Source organism: Onychomys torridus, chromosome 10 (genome assembly GCF_903995425.1).
Source record: "Onychomys torridus chromosome 10, mOncTor1.1, whole genome shotgun sequence".
NCBI classification, from domain to species: Eukaryota; Metazoa; Chordata; class Mammalia; order Rodentia; family Cricetidae; genus Onychomys; species Onychomys torridus.
The window spans coordinates 71977457-72001381 of record NC_050452.1 but is presented as its reverse complement, the minus strand read 5'-3'; the positions used below and the strand labels follow the sequence as shown (position 1 = coordinate 72001381).

At 43.2% G+C, this 23925-nt stretch overlaps 1 protein-coding gene across 2 annotated transcripts in view; it reads left to right on the top strand.

Annotated features, from left to right (window-relative positions):
* The first annotated feature begins 381 nt into the window (after nucleotides 1-381).
* Brdt (bromodomain testis associated) overlaps nucleotides 382-23925 on the top strand; it is a 57851-nt gene continuing 34307 nt past the window's right edge. The window contains exons 1-7 of one of the 2 annotated variants that reach the window (XM_036201596.1): nucleotides 382-496; nucleotides 11944-12084; nucleotides 12682-12921; nucleotides 15923-16060; nucleotides 17358-17472; nucleotides 21768-21940; nucleotides 22929-23579. In XM_036201596.1, coding sequence (XP_036057489.1) covers nucleotides 12733-12921; nucleotides 15923-16060; nucleotides 17358-17472; nucleotides 21768-21940; nucleotides 22929-23324 — 1011 coding nt within the window. In that variant the 5' untranslated portion in view covers nucleotides 382-496; nucleotides 11944-12084; nucleotides 12682-12732 and the 3' untranslated portion in view covers nucleotides 23325-23579. Of the gene's footprint in view, nucleotides 497-11943; nucleotides 12085-12681; nucleotides 12922-15922; nucleotides 16061-17357; nucleotides 17473-21767; nucleotides 21941-22928; nucleotides 23580-23925 lie in introns of those variants that run through there. The other variant, XM_036201594.1, reaches the window with a different exon arrangement.

The following is a 23925-nucleotide window of genomic DNA, read 5'->3' as shown; positions in this document are numbered from 1 at the left end:
CTGAGACTCTGTCCAGATAAATTTAGCTCCGTGGTAGAGCGCTTGCCTAGCAAGCTCAAGGCCCTGGGTTCGGTCCTTGGCTCCGACAAAGAAAAAAAAAACAGATAAATAAATAATAGATGCAAAACCTAAACCAATCAATCGAGCAAGCAAGCAAGCAGTAAACCCCTCACAGCAGCCCTCTACTTGCAAACCCACAACTTCCTGGGAAAGCACCCAGCCTAGGAAACCTACCTTCAAAGCCTCGGTTGCAGTGCCGCAGGCCAGATTCACACCTCCCTAGTTTGAGGCGCAGGCACAGTCACGTGGCAAAGCTCCGGCCAATCAGCAGGCTGCTCGCGGCTGAGTCCCATAAAGGCGCCAGTCGCCTGCTGCTGACAGCCGCCATCCGGGCGAGAGCTGGCGGCCACCGGAGGAGGACCCGGAGCGACTGCCCCGCACTGCTTCACCTAGTGCAAACCGAAAGGGCGATCGGATAAGGTCCCTTTCCTAAGAGGTAATGCCATTGCTGCAGAGGCTCTGCCCCGGGGGCGCCCCGACACCCCGGGGGTGCCAATAACGGCTCCCCTCTCCCCTCCCCCCTGGGCGCTGGGCCGCAGGGAGGGCAGTTGGAGGCCATTGCCCAGCCGAGTGCGAGCCAGCCTGCAGCTCCGCTGAGCTGGCAGCTGGCCTCCTTTGGCCTTGACCCACTGCGAGCTTGTGGTCCCAAAGGACCGCTTCCTGGGGTTCTTTCCACTCCCAGCCCTTAGCTTACCTGCCTACGCCGGGTTTGGAAGGAGGTTGTCGCTAAGTCCAGGGTTTAACGGTTTTCGTGGTTGGGGTGTCGGGCCGTTCTCTGTCCTGTAGTTTTGGGAGGGCGGGAGACTAGAGAGAGTGCCTTGGGTTGTGTCATTTCTGTGTACGGGCTGTGACTCGGTCTCCTACCCCATTCGGCCCCTGGAATGTACCAAACCCTCTGCGGTGTGATGAGGGTGTGCCCTGCCACCTCCAGGCACTGGCCCGTGCGTGGGCAGAGTGCTTGTGGACCCATGGGAAGGAGCAGGAGGGTGGGGAGGGACGAGGGAGGCTTCTCACCAAAGACAGCTCAACTCGAGCTTGAAGAGCAGATGGAAGTTGGGTAAGAGTCATAATGGTAGCTCTGGTGTAGAAGTGACTACTCAAAGGCAGATGCTTAGAACTGGGTGGAACCGTGGATAATCTGCTGCGATGGGGGGTAGTCCAGACTGGCCTTGTTGTTACTCACCAGTACGGGATTACAGAGGTTTGCCACAACACCTGGCAAGATTTTTGAGTTTTAAAAGAAGTTTGCATGTGTGTGAGCGTTACAGCCATGTGCCTGTTTGTTCCCTGATGCCTCATTCTCACTGTCAAAATACTAATTATATTTGTCGAATGATAATTACCTGTGCACAAGGATCTGAAAGGAGTCTGCAGCCTCAGTTCTAACATCGGACTTGGCATCCCTGTAAGTGATTTATAAATCTTTTATAAACGAACAAATAGAATTTGGAAGATGGTATCCTGGGAACCAGATAAGAGTTTTAAGAGTGTCACAATAACCGTCTAGTGACAGACACTGCCGAGAGTCTAGTCAGGTCAAATACGGCAGGAGTCTATTGGACTTAACAACTAAATGTGAGTGTTAGTGCAGGGGAAGTTGTAAGGCATGAGGAAGCCAGGTGTGAGGCAGGCAATACAGACAATGGAGATTTGGGGGGGGCGCTCTCTATGAGATACACAAGCAAATGCTGAGGCTCCTAAGAGGCAGTAGGAAGAAGATAACAGTGTTTTAAGGAAGAATCAGGATAATTCGTGGTGTTTTGATTCCTGGGTATGAAGAAACATCGATGTCATAATGATCTAATTGTTGTGTCTTGATGGGAAGTTTGCTTTGTTCTGAGACAGGTCTGCTATGTAGTCCAGACAGGCTTCAAACTTAGGGTCCTCCTGCTTAACCCCTCCGAGTGCTGGAGTTGCTGATATATGCTACCACATTGGACAGAGATTTTAAGATTTCAAAGCTTTTTTTTTTTTTTTTTTTTTTGGTTTTTGGAGACAGGGTTTCTCTGTGTAACTGCCCTGGCATTCCTAGAACTCACTTTGTAGACGAGGTTGGCCTTGAACTCAGAGATCCTCCTGCTTCTGTCTCTGAGCGCTGGGATTAAAGGTGTGCACCACCAACCACCCACCCACCCACCCACCCACCACTACCACCACCACTACCACCACCACCACCACCCACCCCCACCACCCACCACCACCACCCACCACCCACCACCACCACCACCACCACCACCTCCACCACCACCTACTACCACCTCCACCACCACCACCCACTACCACCTCCACCACCACCACCACCCACCACCACCCACCACCACCACCACCACCACCACCCACCACCACCACCACCACCCACTACCACCACCACCACCACCACCCACTACCACCACCACCCACCACCACCACCACCACCACCACCACCACCACCACCACCACCACCACCACCTCCACCACCACCACCTCCACCACCACCCACCACCCACCACCACCCACCACCACCCACTACCACCACCACCCACTACCACCACCACCACCACCACCACCAGCTGGAAATCTCCATGTTTTAGAACTAGCAGAGCTGTCCTTGGCCACATGCCTAGTGGAGACTAAGAGTTATCAGACAGGAAGTTTCCTCACACTTCGTGGAAGGGATGGAAGAAGACTGGATGCCGAGATTGCATCATTGTGAACATTATCTGTCTGTCCTAATGGAAGCCAATATAATTCTGGAGAAGTTTCTTTCTCTGAGACTGCTTGTTCCATACCTGGGTGCTGGAGGTTGAATGCAGGTTTGACATGCTAGAGGCTGCTCCTTTGGGGATGCAGGCTCATCAGAGGCACGGGAGCTCTGTCCCTCAGAGCCTAGAACCACCTGGTATCCAATGCAAGTTCCTTCTTTCTAGGCTATGTTGGTTTTCTATGTGCACAAGTTCTATAAAATTCACCCAAAATGTTGTTAGGATATTATAAATAGAGCTGCTTTTGTATGCTTATTTTTAATTATTATCTAAAATGGTTTATATACCATCTCATGATATAGGCTGGCTTTGCCTAAAACAAACTGTGTCAACCAGTCTAGCCGTAAACTTACTGAGTTCTGCTACCTCCGCCTTCCAAATGCAGATGTGAGCCACCATGCCTGCCTCTATGTTGACCATCTTCATTTTATAACTTTTCTGAATTTATTAGTCCAGAGAGCTTTGGGGCAGAGGCTTTAAGATTTTTTTCTTCTTAAAAAACATGGTTAACAAATGCCAGCTTACACCATCTGCAGTGAAAATTTAACATCTTGATTTTCAATTTGGATAGATACTTTTTCTTTCTTCTTTCTTTCTTCCCTCCATCCCTCCTTCCTCCTTTTTTCCTTCCTTTCTGGTCTAATTTCTCAGGCTAGGATTTCTGAGCAGATTATTTTAAATTTTTGTTGTTGTTTTTCAAGACAGGGTTTCTCTGTGTAGCTTTGCACCTTTCCTGGACTCACTTGGTAGCCCAGGCTGGCCTCAAACTCACAGAGATCCTCCTGGCTCTGCCTCCCAAGTGCTGGGATTAAAGGAGTGTGCCACCACCACCCGGCGATTATTTTAAATTTTATTTTTTTTTATTGAAAATAGATTTTTTTCATACAGTATATTCTGATTACAGTTCCCCTTCCAACGCCTCCCTATTTACCTACCCACTCAAATCCATACCTTTTCTTTCTCATTTTCATTAGAAAACAGACATCATTATTATTTATTATAAAAGATAAAATAAAAACAAACAAGGGGGAGCCAAAGAAAAAGCACAAGAAACACTCAGAGATGCTGAAACATACATATTTGCACACACAGACAACCCATAAAAATAAAATCATAAACCATAAAATATAAGCAAGAGATCAATAATGTTAAAAATTTTGTCCAAAGAGTTATGAGATAAAAGCCCTCCAAAAGTACTGTCGAGTTGTTTTGTGCTGGCCATCTCTTGCTGGGTGTGGAACCCGCCCGTAAGAGTGGCTTAAGTTTTTACTCCCTTGGAGAAAACTGAATTTTCCTTTGCAGGTGGTTATTAATTGAATATAGCTTCTTGGTTAGGGATACTTCTGGCTTCTTTATAAAAAAGGGGTTCATAGGTGTGTAGACTTATATCTGAATCTTCAATTCAGTTCCATTGATGAATGTGTCAGTTTTAATGTTAATGCCATGCTGTTTTTATTACAATAGCTTTGTAATACAATTTAAGATTAGAGATGATGTTGATAACTCTAGCAGTTCTTTTATTACTCAGGATTGTTTTTAGCTTTCCTGTTTGTGTGTGTGTGTGTGTGTTTCCGTGTGTCTTAGTTAGGGTTTCTATTGTTGCGAAGAGACACCATCACCACAACAACTTTTATAAAGGAAAACATTTAACTGGGGCTGGCTTACAGTTTCAGGGGTTTAGCCCATTGTCATTATGGTGAAAAGCATGGTGGCATGCAGGCAGACATGGTGCCGGAGAAGGAGCCGAGAGTTCTACATCTTGATCTGCAGGCAATAGAAGGAGACTGTGTGCTACACTAGATTATGTCTTGAGCATATATGAGACCTCAAAGCCTGCTCCAACAGCAGCACTTCCTTCAACAAGGCCATACCTACTTCAACAGTGTTTTGTCTTTATATTTTTGTATTATATTTGTACAAATACATATGTTGTATTTGTGTAGTATGTCTGTATTTCTTCACAATCTTACTTGGAGTCAAGTACAGAATTTTCAGGGTATTGTGTCAGATTGATGCTCAAGGCTTTACTTTGTTAGGTTTCTGCATTAGACGTTCAGCCTGTAGCAGTGGATGCAGAGTGGAATAGTGGAGAGCTGATGGGTTGGACCTAGGGAGGACAGTATCTGATGCCTTTTTAGAATGTGACTGTGACTATATCTGGGACAAGAGCACCTCAAGCCTAACTATGAAGGCCCAGAGGCTGGGACACAGCAAAGAACTTCAAGAAAGGTATGGCCAAAGAGATAACATGAAGAAGGAAACATGGTAAAGAGCAGTTAGCCTGGTCCTGAAGTGTTAGGACAGGTTAGAGACCGTGACACACTCAATGATTATTGGGGCTAAGTCTGCAGTAGTGAAGGGGGTTAAAAATGGAGGTTTGTTCTGGTGCAGGTAGTCAAGGATTTGCCAAGGAGTTCACCAGGCTGTGGTGGGCAGGTGTGAGGGAGGGGGCTTACAGAAGACAGCAAGGCTTTGGCTGTCAGCACTTGGCTAAAGGATAGTGCCTCTCTCTGGTGAAAGTGAAGCTAGGCAGGAGGAAGGCAGGGAGGTCTGGGCTCTTTGACGTGTCTTCCTGGACTAGTTCAGAGAAAGCCCTCCTGGGGTACCTTTTCTACAGCTGCTTCCTGCTCTCCTCGGATAGTAAAGTTCACATTCTTACCATTGCCAAGCACCTGCAGAGTCTAGCTATGCCTGCATCTTTTTAAAACTCTTTCCATTTCATACTTCTCACATTTTCTCTTCGTTTTGCTTCCATTCTTCCTGGAAGCATGCCAAGCCTGTTCCCATCTGAGGCCTTCCCACATACCGTTCCTTCTGAAGAGGATTCTCCTGTATCTTTGTAGGTACCTTGTAGCTCAAATGCCTTCTCAGGGGCATTCCCTGCCTGCATTCCCCACTCTATTTCCTTCATAGTGGTTGGCATTTGCTGCCGAAAAATAAAATCTTCCCTGTACTATTGTGGCTAAGTTGTTGGGGCCTTGTCCGCTGCTGTTTGAGTACCAGGCCACTGTCTGGCCTCACACCCGTGTCAGCAAATGTGTTGAGTCAACTGAGTTTGGTAGCCTAGCTTTGTAGCATCTGGGTTCCAATGAGAAGGTGTTGGGTTTACTCACAGCAGGGTTTAGACTGAAAGATGAGACAATGGAGATAAGAACACATTAAGAATAAGAAGGAAAATTCTAGAAATAGATGTTTGAAGAAATGTTTGGTACAGACTGTAGTAAGAGAGAAAGGAGAAAGCACTGGAGGAAGCATTGAAGGTCAGTGGCAGGCACATTACTACTATTCAGCATTGCTGGCCAGCAGGTGTTTTCCTCTGGAGTCTGTGTGTGTGTGAGAGAGAGTGTGTGCATGAGTATGTGTCTGTCTGTCTTCCCATGCATGTGGAGACCAGAGGACAACCTTGGATTGTATTCTTCTTACACGTTATGCACCTTGAGACAGGATTTCTCATTGGCCTGGAGCTCACCAATTAGGCTAGAGCGAGTGTGCAGAGAGCCCCAGGAGTCCTCTGGTGTTCACTTCCCCAGCACTGCCTCCTCCACTGCCTACTTTTTAGTGAGGGTATTTGTGTGGCAAAGCACTTTACTGACTGAGCTATCTGCTAAGTCTCTGTAATTTCTTTCTTTTTAATGAGGCTATAAATTTTATTTTTTATTCATGTGTGTGTCTATATAACATGGGTGCAGGTGCCCACAGAATCCAGAAGAGGATGTTGGATGCCATGGAGCCAGAGTTATGTTGTCAGCCACCTGATGCCAGTACAAGGAAACTTGGGTCCTTGAAAAAGCAGCTCCTGTAGTTTATCATAAATGTTCTGTGTCTGCACTGTCCAGTGTATAACCACTAGCCATGTGCAGCCAGATGTTGGGACTTGGAGGTGACTAATAATATGTATGATCATTTACAGTACCATATCAATCATCAGCAAATATTGATGAGGAGCAAACTCAGGACCTCACTTGCAAGACAATTGCTCTTCCACAGAGCCACACCTCCAACTCCTCAAACAGTTTTAGATTAAGGAGATAGAGATAGAAGTTTTTTTCAATAGAAGCTGACAAAAAAGACTTTTAAAGTAAATTTATTACATATAAGAACTTCAGGGTTGGTCAGATGATCAGGGTTCAGTTTCCAGAACCCACATGATGGAGAGAAAACTGACTCCAGGCTACCCTCTCGCCTGCATAAGCATGCTATGTTACACATGTGCAACCACGCATGTGCTCATACAATAATAAATAACTTTTAAAGCTGGTTGTCTAGGTTTCCTTCTCATTGATATTTTAAGATATAAATTTTGCAGATAGAACTTTCAAAAGAGTTACTTTCCCTAAGAGACTGCTTCTAGTCACCTTATAGTTTAACTAGATAAATGTACTTCACAAACAGAATCTTCCATTCCTCTAAAGACAACATTAAGAGTACAGGGTGAGCTGGGCGGTGGTGGCGCACACCTTTAATCCCAGCACTCAGGACGGGGAGGCAGAGCCAGGCAGATCTCTGTGAGTTCAAGGCCAGCCTGGGCTACCAAGTGAGTTACAGGAAAGGCACAAAGTTACACAGGGAAACCCTGTCTCGGGAAGAGAGAGAGAAAGAGAGAGAGAACAGGGTGGTTTATGCCTGTAATTCCAGTACTTGGGAGGCTGGGACAGAAGACTGCCTTTAGTTTGAGACCCTTTTGGGCTACATACTAAGACCCTGCCTTAAACAAACAAACAACTGGCAATTGGGAGGTAGAAGCAAAAAGGTGAGGAATTCCAAATCATCCCAGACCATATAGTAAGTCTGAGATAAGCTGAGATAATAAGGCCTTGTGTCCCCACGCCCCTGTCCACAGTCAAGCACTTGGGAGGTAGGAGCAGTAGGATCAAGAGTTCCAGATCTTACTCAGCTTCATGAGGTTACATGAGACCTTGCCTCAAAACCCCAAAAGAAGAGGACACTATGTAAGCCACAGCCTGGGAGAACATATTTGCAGTACATAACAACAAAGGTTTTGTGTTCAAAATATATGAGGATAGTTACAGACAACCCATTAGAAATGTAGTTACAACATCTCATGTGCTTGACAGACAATGCCCATGTGGCCAGTAAACATAAAAAGGGCTTTATATCATGGACCATCAGAGAAATAGCAATCAGCATCACACTTTAGCCTCTTGTGTACCTACAGATGGCTAATGTGGAAACAGGATCAGAGGCTCACACAGAGATGAAGTGGCTGGAGGTTGGTTTGTGCCTTTTGGACAGCAGGTGGTATCTTTTAGGTTGAATTGATGCATATGATTCAGTGACTTCACTTCTTGGTTCATACATGGCATAAACACACACACACACACACACACACACACACACACACCCCTCACATCTTAACAGCAGTGACAACCCTAAAGTTGTCATATAAACAAATAAGGTGGGTATGACGGCACCGGCTGTAATTTCTGTACTTAGGATGCTGAGGCAAGAAGCTTCCTGCAAGTTTACGGATGATCTGCTGTATACAGTGAGACCCTGCTTCCAGAAAACTAAAAAAGAAAAGAAAAGAACATTTCTGTTACAGTAAATTGGTGTACAGCAATGTAAACAAGCAAACAACACCTGAATAAGCTTTATAAACATAATGAGGAAAAAAGCCAAATGAAGTATAATGCATAGTAAATAATGCTGTGTCTATGCCAGACTTGATGTGCTACATATAACACAAGAGAAAATTATGAGATAGAGTAAACTGTAAGATTGATAATGACCTCAAATCAGTTCATTCAGTGTGGTGGTATTCCATCTTGGCTGTACATCAGAAACACAAAGGAACGTAAGAAACTAAAACTGATTCTCATGCTCTAGAAGGAAGAAGAGACAATTGCCATGTGATCTAGCAAGCCTACGGTTGTGCTCTCGTTATACACAACCAAAATGTTTTTAAAAGGATGAGGAGGAGGAGGAGCATAGGCTTGAGAGAGTTGCATATCTCTGTTCATAGCAACACCAAATAGCATCCACTTGTGTGTTCATTGAGCGCAATCTCTAAAAGGTGGAAGTGGCCTGTTTGATGCTGGTAGATGAAGGTAAGCAAAATGCAGTCCCTAAAATGGAATGTCACTCAGATGGCTTAATGGTTCTTAACTGGGCAGTGGAGGCACATGCTTTTAATCCCAGCACTTAGGAGGCAGAGGCAGGTGGGTGGATCTCTTGAGTTCTTGGATCTACAGAATGAGTTCCAGGACAGCCAAGGCTACATAGAGAAACCCTGTCTCAAAAAACAAAAACAACACTTGCTGCTCTTCCAGAGTTCAATTCCCAGGTCAAACGGTTTATCACCCAATGTCTGCTCCTGACCTCTTATGGCCTTTGAGGACACCTGCACATATGGCTACATACTCAAACACACACATGCATATAAATAATTAAAAACTGAAAATACAAACTTTTAAAGAAAGGAAACTGAGGCTAAGGTCATATGTAGCTCAGTGGTAGAATTCTTACATAGCATGAACACAGTCCTACGTTCAATCTACACCATCACAAAAAGTATGTGTGTGTATGGGGACTGGGGGAGTGGCAGCTGGCACATACCTATGATCCCAGCTCTCATGAAGCTGAAACAAGAGAGTTGTAAATTCTAGGCTAACCCTGACTGCAGAGCAGGACCCCTATTTCTTTTTCTTTTTTAAAAAATATTGTTTTATTTTACATACTGTCCTCAGTTTTCCCTCCCATCTACCTCCCTCCCATCCACACCTCCATCTCCATTCAGATGGGCGTGGATGGCCCATAGGATTGAACAAAGCATGGCACATCAAGTTGAGGCAAGACCAAGCTCCTCCCCCTGCATCAAGGATGGGCTAGGTCATCCAGCATGGAGAACAGGTCCCCAAAAGCCAGCTAAGGGTCTTGATCTCACTGCTAGGAGACTTACAGACCAAGCTACACAACTGTCACACACATGCAGAGGGCTTAGGTCATCCCATGTAGGCTCTCTAACCATAGGTCCAGAGTCCCTGAGCTCCCAGGAGCTTAGGTCAGCTGTCTCTGTGGGTTTTCTCATCATGACCTTGACCCCCTCTGGCTTGTACAATCTCTCTTCCCTTTCTTAGGAGGACTCTTGGAGCTCAGCCCAGTGCTTGGCTGTGGGGCTCTGCATCTGCTTCTGTCAGTTACTGGGTAAAGGCTCCATGATGACAGTTAGGGTAGTCAGCAATCTGATTACAGTAGATGGCCAGTTCAGGTACCCGCTCCACTATTGTTAGGAGTCTTGGCTGGGGTTATCCTTGTGGATTCCTGGGGATTTCCCTGGCACCAGGTTTCTCCCTAACCCTGAAATGCCCACCCTACCCTCAATCAAGATGTCTCTTTCCTTACTCTCCCCTTCTACCCCACCCCTACCTCCCACACCCAGCCTTCCCTAACCTGCTTCTTCCAGTTCCCATCCCCCCTTCCCTCCACCCCTGCCCCCAGTTTACCCAGGAGATCTCTTCTATTTCCCCTTCCCAGGGAAATCTATACGTCCTTCTTTGGGCCCTCCTTGTTATCTAGCCTCTCCGGGGCTGTGGATTGCAGGTTGGTTGTCCTATACTTCACTCCTAATGTCCACTTATAAGTGAGTGTATACCATGTTCATCTTTCTGGGTCTGAGTTACCTCACCCAGATTGATTTTTTTCTAGTTCCATCCATTGGCCTGCAAATTTCATGAGGTCATTGTATTTTACAGCTGAGTTAACACTCCATTGTGTAATGTACCACATTTTCCTCATCCACTCTTCGGTTGAGGGGCATCTAGGTTGTTTCCAGGTTCTGGCTATTACAAATAATGCTGCTATGAACATAGTTGAGCAAGTGACAAGACCCCTATTTTAAAGGAGAGAGAGAAAAAGAAAAATCTGACATTTTGTAAACATGGATGAACCTTGAGGATTTTGAACTAAGTAAAATAAACAATTTATTTAGAAGTATAATGTGCCTGCAAGGTAGGTCAGCAGGTAAATGTGCTCGCTGCCAAACCTGGTGACTCAAGTTTGACCCCAGGGACCCACACAATGGAAGGAGAGAAATGATGGCCTCCACATGCACCCCTGCACACAAATAAATGTAATTATAAAAGATAAGGTGGATGCTGTGTGATTCCACATGTATCTAGAATGCTGGGCCATAGGCATGATAGCAAGCATTGGGTCTGATGCTGCAAGTCAGCTACTCAAGAAACCAGGGCTCTCCTGAGCATAATAAGGGGGGCCTTGCTTCCAGAATCATCACAGAAACATGAGTAGTGATACCAAGGGTGGGGGAGGTAAAAACCAGAGGGCAGGGCTGTTTAATAGATGTGGGATTTGAGTTTTATAAAATGAAGACATTTTGGAGACTGGTTCCAGAAAGACCTGAATATGTGCAAAAATATCAAACTAAAGACTAAAAATAGTTAAGGTGGATCTTACAAGTGAAACAGGGATGCATGGTCACGAGGCACCAGTGGCAAACCAACATGGCTTCAAGCATGTGGCTCCTGGCTTCCTTGTCACAGGTCCAAAAGTGGACAGCCCCTTCTCATTTTGCTTGCTTACATGAGGGACTGTGTGCATTCCTAACATCCATACTTTATTTCCATAGTAACAATGCTGTCCAGGCAGCTTGTATAGAACAGTGTGCACCACAGAGCTGCATCTCAACCCTCGGCGTTTCTCGGTTTTCCACCTACTTAGTTATTACTGTCGTTGGTGTTGAGGCTTGGGCCAGGCTCTGCCCCGACTAAGCCCGTGTCCTGGGCCCTGTGAACTGGGGTTTTGTTTTGTGTCTCCATGTGTGCACTTGTGCTATAGAGCACAAGTGGAAGAGACTCTTGCCACGTGGGACTCAGGGACCAAACTCATGCCCTCAAGCTTTCCAACAAGTGTCTTCACCTGCTAAGCTATCTTGACCTGGTTATTTAATATATGTACATGTGTGCATGCAAAGGCCAGAGGACAACATGTGGGTGTTGTTGATGAATTTGGATTTTAAATAAATTACTTTATTTCAATTAGTGAGAAAATTGGGGGGAGGATTAGCCAAAAAATCCTGTATGCTTTCCCTTGCATTCAATGAACAATTACAGGATACTTATACCCCAATGGTACCTCTAACATCCCTGGTGCTTCTTTTTACTAGGAATTTGTAGACTTTCCTGCTAAGACCTCAATTTGTATTTTTGAAGAACAGAAAGCAATTCTGTGAAGTGTGGAAATAATTTAAGCCATCTAAGACTAAAACATACATAATGAAACAATGTATACTATTTGTATAAAAAAGGTTAGTATTTGTTAAAAATTTGCCATTTGTCCTTTTTGTTCCTGTCCTAAGATGTAGTAGGGTTTTTTTTAGAGGAGAGGATGTTTTTGTTTTTGAGATAGGATTTCACTGTGTGGCCCTGGCCCTCTTGAAACTGTGTAGTCTTGGCTAGCCTTGGCTGGTCTTGAACTTACCGAGATCTGCCTGCCTCTGCCTCCTGAGTGCTGGGACTGAAGTGTGCATCACCATGTCTGAACATTTGTAAATGAACATTTAAACAACTAAAATGTGTCTGGAAGTAGAGTAAATCAGCTGTGTGTGATTGTTGTGTCTGCAACACTCAGGAAGCTGAGCAGGAAAGTCTTATCTGAGGCTGGCCTGGACTACATATCAAATAAGAAATAAGACCCTGTCCCAAAATCATAGCAGCAGCGGCAGCAGCACAAAGCAGGCATGGTGGTGTACTCTGTAGTGAGCTCCAGGCCAGCCTCAAAAACAGAGTGAGGCCCTGTCTCCCAAATTCAGAAAACAAAACAACAAAAGCATTCTTTCTCTTGAGTAAATCCTTTGGGCTCTTACAAACAGCAATTTTTAAAGTCCTCGGTTTTTATTTTTCAGGACATGTACTTGTAGACAACATTAAAATACCAGGATCTGAAGTGGTTGAGAATGTCTCTGCCAAGTCGACAGACAGCCATTGTCAACCCCCCTCCACCAGAGTACATCAATGCCAAGAAGAATGGGCGCGTGACGAACCAGCTGCAGTTCCTACAGAAGGTGGTCCTGAAGGCCCTGTGGAAACACAGCTTCTCATGGCCTTTCCAGCAGCCTGTGGACGCCGTGAAACTCAAGTTGCCAGTAAGCCTCTTGTGACATGTTGATTTTTAGTTATTCCTCTGTGCGTGCATGTGTGTGTGTATGTGTATGTATGTGTGTATGTGTGTGTACATGTGTGTGGTGTGTGTATGAATACGTGCATGTATGTGTGGTGTGTGTGCATGTGTGTGCATATGTGTGGTGTGTGTGTATGTATGTATGTGTGTATGTGTTTGTGTATATGCGTGTGTGTATGTGTGTGTGCATGTGTGTGGTGTGTGTGTATGTCTGTATGTGCATGTGTGTATGGTATGTGTATGTATGTCTGTATATGCGTGTGTGTGCATTGTGTATGGTGTGTGTATGTATGTCTATATGCGTGTGTGTGCATGTGTGTATGTAGATGTGCATGTGTGTATGTGTGTGGTATGTGTATATGCGTGTGTGTGTGTGTGTGTGCGTGTGCATGTGTGTGGTATGTGTGTATGCGTGTGTGTGTGTGTGTGTGTGGTATGTGTGTGCACGTGTATAGTGTGTTGTGTTTTGTGTGTGTGGTATGTGTGTGCACGTGTGTGTATGTGTGTGTGCATGCTTGTGTGTGTGGTGTGTGTATGTATTTGTATATGTGCATGTGTGTAGTGTGTGTGTGTGTGTGTGTGGTATGTGTGTGCACGTGTGTGTATGTGTGTGTGTGCATGCTTGTGTGTGTGGTGTGTGTATGTATTTGTATATGTGCATGTGTGTAGTGTGTGTGTGTGTGTGTGTGTGTGTGTGTGTGTGCAGTTCAAGATCCATGTGGAGTCAGAGGACAACTTGGAGGTGTCGGTTCTCTCTTTCCACCCTGGGTTCCAGGGACTGCATTCAGTTGGTCAGGCCCGTAGGATTAGCACTTTTGCCTGCTGGGCTGGCTCACTGGCCTAGACTCAGGTGTGGGAATCTAGACAGGAGTGGAGCCTTCTAGGAGTCCTGAAGCAAGGAAGAAGGGGATCAGAAAGCAGCAACCTCAATATTAAGATACAACAAGGTTTTCATATGCAGCCCATGTTTTTGCACAAAGCACCCCACTTAGGAATAGGTATTTGATGAAATAGAGGAGGAGATGCAGCAGCCAAATTCACTTCCAGTGCCTGCAGGTATCAGAGCCCCACTCCACCCGCTTAACTTCACAGTCTTGTGTGGAAGTGATACAATTGGGGGAGGGGGGGCACGGAGGATGCTCTCCTAGAAGCAGCTCTGACATTTTCCACAGTGGGAACTTCTAACTCTGTTCATGCCCTTCTCAGAGAATGCTGGGAAGTCCAGGCTGATAACTTCCCTCCAGAGGTAAGCTTTGGAGGAAGCAATTTTCAATTCTAAAGATTCTATTGGAAAGTATGGGCACTCACATGCTATGGTGCACATGTACAAGTCTGAGAACATCATCCAACTTTTGGCTGCTGTACTGTGCATGGTGGGCTAGCTGGTGTAGCTCTGCCTCCCACCTCACCATAGGACTACTGAGATTACAGATGTGCACCACCACAGCTGGTTTGCACAGCTAGCATTTTTACCAACTCAACCATTTCCCTGGTCCATAACCTGTTAGTTTCATTGTTGGTCTCTTTATGTATTTTACATGTCAATTTAAAAGAGAAAAATTCTACAACTATAAAGAAAAAAATTAGTTGGGGCTGGAGAGATGGCTCAGCCATTAAGAGCAATGGCTACTCTTCCAGATGGCCTGAATTCAATTTCTGTCACCCACATGGTGGCATACACTGTCTGTAACTCCAGTTCCAGGGATCTAGTGAGAACTGATGGGTATGTAATGGGAATGTCAGAGAGCCAATGCTCTCTTCTGGTCTCTACAGGCACCAGGCACACATTGCACCCAAAACATAAAGTTGTTTAATGTAATCTTTAATATTATAAAATTAGATACCTGGTTATTCAGCACCCCTGAAGTCTGTCCTAAGTGTTCTTCCCTACTCCCAAAATAAAAGTTAATGATCTGGACATTGACATTCTTATTTTAACAGTTCATGATGAATTGTGCAAGGTTCTCTGGTCACAGCATGTCATAGCAGCTTTCTGATGAAGAGAAATCCTCTGAGAAGGCTTTTATTGTTGTTGTTTGTTTGTTTTTTTAGACAGGGTTTCTTTGTATAGTTTTAGTGCCTGTCCTGGATCTTGCTCTGTAGACCAGGCTGGCCTCGAACTCACAGAAATCTGCCTGCCTCTGCCTCCCAAGTGCTGGGTTTAAAGGCATGTACCACCACCACCCAGCTGCTTTCTTAACACTACTTAGTAGTCTTACTTTTATCACACATCACATTCAGCTTTAGGTTTCACTTGAAGTTTTTAATCATATAGTAACAGTGATCTGTGATATAGTCAGGGAACTGGAAATTTCCTCTGAGCCTGTCAGATTCCATAAATACTGTCCCTCATCATTCTCTTCCTTGTACATTTTTCAAAAATAAAATGTTTTAAATCTTGCCTTTGCCAATCTTTTAATTTTTCATATCTGCTTGCATGTGTGTGTGTGTACCAAGGACAACTTTCAGGAGTCAGTTCTCGTTCCACTATGTGGGTCCTGGGGTGCAAAGTCAGGTGGTTAAGCTTAGTAGCAAGCACATTTATCCTCTGAGCCAACTCATCAGAACTACCCTTGTCAACCTGTAGAGACTTTTTCTTTCCTCTGAAAAGTAATGTTGTGACAACTAGCTTTGGTTTTCACTACTAAAGGTTTTCAGATTGTGCCTCTAACAAAAGGTAATCATTTGCATTCCTTAGTTAGAGGTTAAGAGCTTAATGAATCGTTAAGTCAATAGTTGTGTGTGATTGTACCATATTGAACCCAAGGCCTCAAGCATACTAAAACAAGTATGCCTGACACTGAACTACATTTCCAGTCTGTTTTATATTACTTATTTATTATTATTATTAATTTATTGTGGTGCTGAGGATGGAACCCAGGGTCTTTTGCATGTTATATGAGCTCTCTACCACTGAACTATACCTCCAGCCTCCTTCTAATAATATAACTTCTTCAAACCTCTAGGACTATTATACCATCATAAAAACCCCAATGGATTTAAATACAATTAAGAAGCGGTTGGAAAATAAGTATTATGTGAAGGCTTCCGAATGCATAGAAGACTTCAATACAATGTTTTCAAATTGTTATTTATACAACAAGGTATGTAAACTTTTATTACACTGCCTATTCTTTGCTGTTATGTATACAAGAGTGTATAATAAGTATTATGACTTCTGATTCCAGTCCAGATCAGAAACACTGAATGTATTGTTTTGGATGGGAGGGGCAGTTTGAAACAAGGTTTCCATGTGCTGCCAGGGCTGGCCTCAAGGTCTTCCTGCCTCAGCCTCTAGAGCACTAGGGTTATAGACGTGTGCCCTTATAATACTCAGTTGACATGTCTTCATTAGCTATGCTATTTTGTAATATTTGTTACTTTTCTATCAGTGTGTGAGCCTGTGTAGGGGTCAGAGAACAGCTTTCAGGAGTTGGCTCTCCCCCTCTACCATGGGTGATGGGGTGGGACTCAGAAGATATTAGGCTCATACAGCAAGTATTTTTACCAACTCAGAGCCACCTCACAGACCCCAATTTGCATATTTTAAGTAAATTATTTATTATTGGATTTCATAATTTTCATATTTCAGTCTATTTGCTGAATTTGTTTTTTCAGCCTATTGACTGTATTTTTCCTGAATAGCTGAAATGGTCTATCTTTTAAAAAAAGAAAAAAGAAAAGAAAGAAAGAAATACCAAAGCCAGACTGGTAACTCACATATAATCCAGTGATTGAGAGGCTGAGGCAGGAGGATTTTGTAAGTTCAAGGACAGCGTGGGTATAGTGTGAGCCCCTGTCTTGAGAAGAAAGAAAGAAAAGCAGTATTGATGGTCTGGCTTTCTGTGGCCCTCTTGATGTTTTAATTATGAGTGACAACCTGGTGACACATTTAATTTAATCTTGATAAAGTCTGCTACCTATTGCCTACATAGCAAACTACATGACAGTCTTCGTAGTGCTGAGGACTGAGCCTGACACAGCTGAGTCCCTTTTCCAGGGTATTTATCGTAGAAATGTGCTCAATATCTGGCTGCTACTTTTTAAATTTACTTCATGCAGTGAGCTAATGCTGGAAGAATACCACAGGGAGAGCAGAATTCAAATCCAGTCAGTGTACACGGTCATGAAGTCACCTCAGATCATGAAGAGCTTTGCTCCAGGGGAGACGTTCTAATTGCTAACACTTTTTGTATTGCTGGGTTGGTTAGATTGCATTTGTTTGGCATTCAGAAATTTCACTCTGACCCTTTTTAAAAGGCAAGAGATGCTGGAATTTAAGTTTGTTTCTGCTCCACTATTTTCCAAGTAGAGGAGATAAGTCCTATGTAAGCATTCTATAAAGAAATGTGGTGCCACAACTACCCTGTGTAACTTAACATGTCTCCAACATGTTTCTAGCCTGGCGATGACATTGTTCTTATGGCCCAAGCTCTAGAGAAGTTATTTATGCAGAAATTATCTCAGATGCCACAAGAAGAACAAGCTGTGGGTGGTAAGGAAAGAATAAAAAAAGGTAAGCCCAGAGTGAAAAGTGTGCGTGTGTGTGTGTGTGTGTGTGTGTGTGTGTGTGTGTGTGTGTGATGGAACAAAACATAAAATAAAAATAAAATCCTTCAAAGGACATAGACATGTGGAAGTCCTTTTATATCCAATTCTTTTGGAACAGCATGTCCATTTAAATGGTCTCCTCCACCTTAATTATGGAAGAGGACACATATTGCCAAAAGGACTGTAGCTAAGAATGTGGGTTTAAGATTCCTTTTCTTTCTCCTCTAATTAAAAATATTTTACTATCTACCTATACCTCTTCCCTTTTTTTCTTTTTTCTTTTGTTTTTGGAGACAAGGTTTCTCTGTGTGTAGCCTTGGCCATGCTGGAATTCGCTCAGCAGACCAGGCTGGCCTTGAACCATCATGCACCACCACTGCCCATCACCACTGTGGTGATGTATTGTGTCCCCCATATATTGTGCACCCTAATAAAGTTTATCTGAGGATCAAAGGAAAAAGCCAGCCACTATATTAAACATAGAGGTCAGGCAATGGTAGCACAGGCCTTTAATCTTAGCATTCAGGAGGCAGAGATCTGTCTGGATCTCTGTGAGTTCAAGGCCACACTGGGAACAGAGCCAGGTGTGGTGGTATATACCTTTAATCCCAGCACTAACCATAAAGGTCTGGAGGTCTGTACAGACAGACAGGAAGTGACAGAGCTGGGCAGGAAGAGGAAGTGATGTAGCCAGGCTGAGAGAGGAAATGAGATGGCAGAACAGAAAGGCATATAGGCATGGGTAGACAGGAAGTAGGTCTTCTTGGAAACTGAGGTGTCGGTGAGGTGAGGTTGTCTGTGGCTTGTCCTATTTCTCTGATCTCTCAGTTTTTCACCCCAATATCTGGCTTGGGGTTTTATTAATAAGACCATTTAGCAATTTGTCTTACACACCATCACTGCCCAGCACTCCATTTGGGATTTATATTTTGAGACAGGGTTTCTCTAAATTGTCCAGGCTGGCCTTCAGCATATGGTCTTTCTGCCTCTGCCTCCTGAGTACTGGAATTACCAGCCTTCACCCATATCTGGCTATAGTGAAAATTTTTAGAGTTGATCATGTTACTCATGTGAAGACATGAAATTAATCTTAAATATTCAAATGGTATGATAGAGCATCATCAAATGTTGATTAATTTGTGTATCACTCAAATTGTATAATATTAGTAATTATTATTCCTTAGTCATTCCATGCTAATATCCTTATCTTTCATAGGAAAATATTTATCCTTTATGTTTGTAAATGTTATACAGTTTATAGTTAAATGACTGGGATATAGGAGATTATAGTGGGTCTGTACTAGACATCATTTTTGTAAATGGTAATGTATACTTTTTCTTTTTTGACAGATTTTAAGATGGGTTATATCTATTTATGAGGGTTTCCTTGATCAGTCATGCATGATACTTACTGATCATTAAGGTTCTTACATTAGTCTTATTAAGAAAGATGTTGAACTGAGCATGGTGGTGCAGCCTTTAATCCCAACACTCGGGAGGTAGAGGTAGGCGGATCTTTGTGAGTTCAAGGCCAGCCTAGTATACCCAGTGAGTTCCAGCACAGCCAGGGCTGTTACTCAAAGAAACCCTGTCTTGAAAAACAAAAAAAAACAACAACAAAAAGAAGAAGACAGAAAGATGTTAATCTTAAGTCTGACAGTATCAGACATAGTCTCCAATAAGAGGGTTAATAAGCCCTTTTGAGATAGCACACACATGAGTACAGTATTTTGTTGTTAAAACAAGATGCTATTTTTTGCTGATTTAAATTATAATCTCTATCAAGGGAAAATTATATTTGTTTTTTAAAATTTTATTTTATGTGTATGAGTGTTTTGCCTGCACCACATGTGTCCATGCCCATGGAGGCCAGAAGAGGGCATCAGATCCCATGGAACTGGAGTTCCAGATGGTTGTGAGCCACCATATAGAACTAGGAATCAAGCCTGGACTCTCTGGGAGAGCATATAGTGGTTTTAATCACTAAGCCATCTCTCCAACTCCTACATATTTTTAAATTTTCTTTTTTTCTTCTCCCTCTGCCCCTCCTTTCCTTTCTTCCTTCCTTCCTGGTTTTGAGGCAGGGTGTCATGTGACCCAGGCTGGCTTCAAACTGACAACACTCCATATGCTGGAAGAGTGGACTTGAACTCCTGATCCTCTCACTTCCAATTCCCAAATGTGGGAAGTGTAGGCATGTACCATCATGCCCAGCTCTTAAATGGTCTTTTTTTTTTTTTTTTTAAGATCTATTTATGTATTGGGGTGGTATTACAGGTATGTGTCTGTCTGTCTGCCTGTCTCTTTCATGCATGCAGAGGCCAGAAGAGGATGTTGGATCTCCTAGAGCTAAAGTTACAGGCAGTTGTAAGCTGCCAAGATGTAGGTGCTGGGAACCCAAACTTGAGTCCTCTGGGAGAGCAGGAGATTCTTCACCACTAAGCCACTTCTCTGGCCCCTTGAATATTGTTTTTAAAGAAGCATTTAATAATTTTTTTTCATAAGTAAGGTTTGAAGCCAAGATTTTGTGTAGGCTAAGTCTGTGTTTTATCACAAAACTATATCCCAAACCCTTTTTATTTTTCATATTGAGACAGGATCCACTAAGTTGCCCAGGCTACTCAAGTTCATGATCCTCCTGCCTCAGCCTCCAAGACATGATTTCATTCTTCTTATAGCTGAATAATGCTCCATTGTGCATATTCCCACATCATCTTTATCCATTAGTCTGTGGATAAACACTTACACTGATTCCATTCTTTGGCTATTATGAATAGTGTAGGGACAAGCAGAGGTCTGCAGTTACCCTACTCGATGATGTCTTGAGAAGTGAGAGAGCTCAGTAATATGGTACTTCTAGTTGTAGTTTTTTGGGTTGTTTTTTTGTTTTTTGTTTTTGTTTTTGAGGAAGCTTCAAGTGGATTTTGAAAGACATACTAATTAACATTCCAACTAGCAGGCATAGGGCTCCTTTCTTCCTCAGCCGTTCTGACTCAGATGACCTAGAATGGCAAAGCAATTTTTCTTTGTTTTTGTGCTTGTTTCTTTTCTTCTTTTTTTTTTTTTTTAATAAGGAATTACAGGCCAGCCTGGGATATATATGACCTTACCTAACCATGGTTGCGCTTGAGCTCCTGATAGGCCTGCCTCAACCCTGCCAAGAGCTGGGATGATAGGCATGCACCACCATGCCTAGCTCTTTCTTTTAAAAATGTAATGGGTGATTTCCATTTTTCTAATTTTATTTATGTGCATATGTTTATGTCTGCATGTCAGTGTGCACACATGAATTCAGTGCCATGGAGGCAAGAAGGCCTCAGATCCTCTAGAACTAGAGTTTCAGACAGTTGTAAGTTACCCAGTGTGGGTGCTGGCAATCAATCTCAGGTCCTCTGCAAGAGCAGCAAGCTCTCTTAACCCTTGAGCCATCTCTTCAACTCATGGTCTACGTTTTCCTGATGGCTAGACATTGAATATCTTTTCCTGTATTTACCAGCCTCATACTACCTTTCTTGAAAAATGTCTTCACTTTTTTCAGCTCATTTCTCCATTTATGGCATATAAATAGAAAAGCATATATAGAATTATTCATATTAGATGTTATAAATTTTTTAAATATTTTTAGAAGATGTCTATATGCATATATGTGTATGTGTCCCTGTGTACACACAAAGGCCTGGAGAGCCTTGGATCCCTTGGAGTTGGAGTTACAGGTCTCCATGGGCCACCCAGGTTGTTCTATGAGTGCTGGGATCTGAACTCTGGTTTTCATGAATGAGAGCAAGTGCTCTCAACCTGCTGTGCCATCTCTCCAGCACCAGGCATTTTATTTATTTAGTTTTTAAAAATCTACTCTGGATATTAATCTCTTGTATGATAAACAGCTATCTTTTCACTTTGTTAATTATTTCCTTTGGTATGTAGAAGCTTTTAAGTTTGAAATGATCTCATTTGTCCATTTCTATTACCACTTTTGAGTGACTGGAGTCCTGTTAAGAAAGTCATTGTCTATATCGCAAGCTGGAAGGTCTGGCCTGTTTCCCACACCTGGCTTCAATTTAACTTTTCCAAAATTATACTATGTATATAAGCTTTAAGGATTTTTGCTCTCTCAGGACTTCAGTATCTTGGACCATGTCTTTTGGAAATTAGGCCCAGCTTGTTAGCAGCAGTGGACTGGGCTTACTTTGCCAGCTGGATTAGAGTGGGAAATGGTGTTGTGAGCTTCTCAGGTGTTTGACTATGTTCACGTTTCACTAGATCCTCAACAAAAGACACCAGTTTCCTCTGCTAAGGATCAAATCCCCTCCAAAGCAGCAGAAAATGTGTTTAAGCGGCAAGAGATTCCTTCTGGATTTCCTGAGATCTCCCTCTCTCCCTTAAACATGCTGCATGAAGCTCCTCCCACCTCTGACTCACAGACTGTGGTTCAAGTAAGTTAAGTGTGTGTGTGTGTGTGTGTGTGTGTGTGTGTGTGTGTGTGTGAGAGAGAGAGAGAGAGAGAGAGAGAAAGGGGAGGGGGGAAGAGAGGGAGGGAGAAAGGGAGGGAGAGAGAGAGGGAGAGAGGAAGGGAGGGAGAAATGTGTGTGTGTGTGTGTGTGTGTGTGTGTGTGTGTGTGTGTGTGTGTGTGTATGTCATGTGTCTGGGTTACCCTGGAGGATAGAAGAGGGCATAAAATTCCCTGAAGCTGGAGTTACAGGCAGTTTTGAGCCTGATGTGAGTGCTAAATACTTGTCTATGTGCATGTTGAGGACAAAGACCCAGACTATTAACCAAATCTTAGAGATTTCTTACGTAGAATTTGAACCATTTTAGTATCTTGATAGTATTGCTATTAAAAGCTGTCTAGTTTGACCTAGGTTTCGTGTTATAGTCCAAGTTTGAGGGCAGCCTGGACTATAGAAAAAAGCCCTCTCAAAAACAGGCAAAACAAGTTATCCATAGTTACACTGGTGTTTTTTTGTTTTTCTTTTAATGTAGCAATTACATTTATACATAGACTTTTGTTTTAAGACAAAAATCTTAGTATTAGTAGGCCTTTTTCTAGATCTTCTTCCTGCCTCAAGCCTACCAACATTGTAGGTCATGCCACCATACCTGACTTATATAGTTTGCACTGTAAAATTGTATATCCCGGCTAATTTCATGTACTCAGAGACACTATTGGTATAACTATGACTTTGATTTTCCATCTTTCATTTGTCTTTAAGATTTGTGCCAGATTGTTCTCCCGGGATGTGGGAAGAGAACATCAGAGCTCTTTGTCTGTACAGGGGGGAATTAACCTCTACTAAGATGTGTTATGTGGACTGACGGTAGTGTGTGAAAATCCTCTCATAGAAACTTGGTGTCAGTGATTGTGTTGTTTATCAATGGACAGCACCTCCCTAAGGGTCACGTCTTGTTGAACTGTTCTCCAGGTCACAAAGGGAGTGAAGAGAAGAGCAGACACAACCACCCCTACCACGTCCCTAGTTAAGGCAAGTAGCAAGTCTCCCCCCACACTTGGAGAAACAAAGTCAGCAACTATGCCGGTGAAGGAAAACGTCCTGAAGAATGTTATGCCAGACTCTCAGCAACAGCACAGAGTTTTAAAAACAGTCAAAGTAACTGAGCAATTAAAGTACTGCAGTGAGATTCTTAAAGAAATGCTTGCCAAGAAACATTTGCCATATGCATGGCCCTTCTATAATCCTGTGGATGCTGATGCTTTGGGACTTCACAACTACTATGACATTGTCAAAAATCCCATGGATCTTGGAACTATCAAGGTAAAATACTGCCTGAGTAGGAAGAGCTTTCTTTTCTTTTCTTGATTGTAGAAGTGTTTCGTCATTGCAAAGAAAGCTAATCTAGTATCCAGAAAATTGTGAAGAAAATTACATCACCAGAATTGTAGCACCTGAAGTGGATCATCTTTTCATTTTTCCTGTAACTACATCCATCTTACAGGCCAGTGGGGATCGAACTAGGGTCCTCAGCCTTGCACAGCGTCTCCTCAGCCCTGGTTCTCTTCTAAAGTACAGTTTTGTTTCATCATTTTTATCAACATAGTAAAGTTTGTTAACATGTTACTAAACTTTGTGTATGCCCTCATTTCTTGTATTCTGCTGTCCCCCTCTGAATTTGTTGTTAGTTGACATTCAAACTCAGTAGTCATTCTTTAAGGATTTATAGAGAGCAAATTCAATTTATATCTGGAAGAATCACGAGTGATTCTTTAACTGAATACAGAATTCATAATGACAGTCATTTTCTCTGAACACTTGGAGGACATTCCACCATCTATCTGCTGTCTAGCAGCTTGTCATTCCTTTGCACATAGTGTGTCTTCCTCTCGCTAGCTGGTTCCAGTTTGTCCATCTTGTACTGGAAATTATCCCTTTTCAGTCTGAGGATCCATGTCACAAGTTTGTA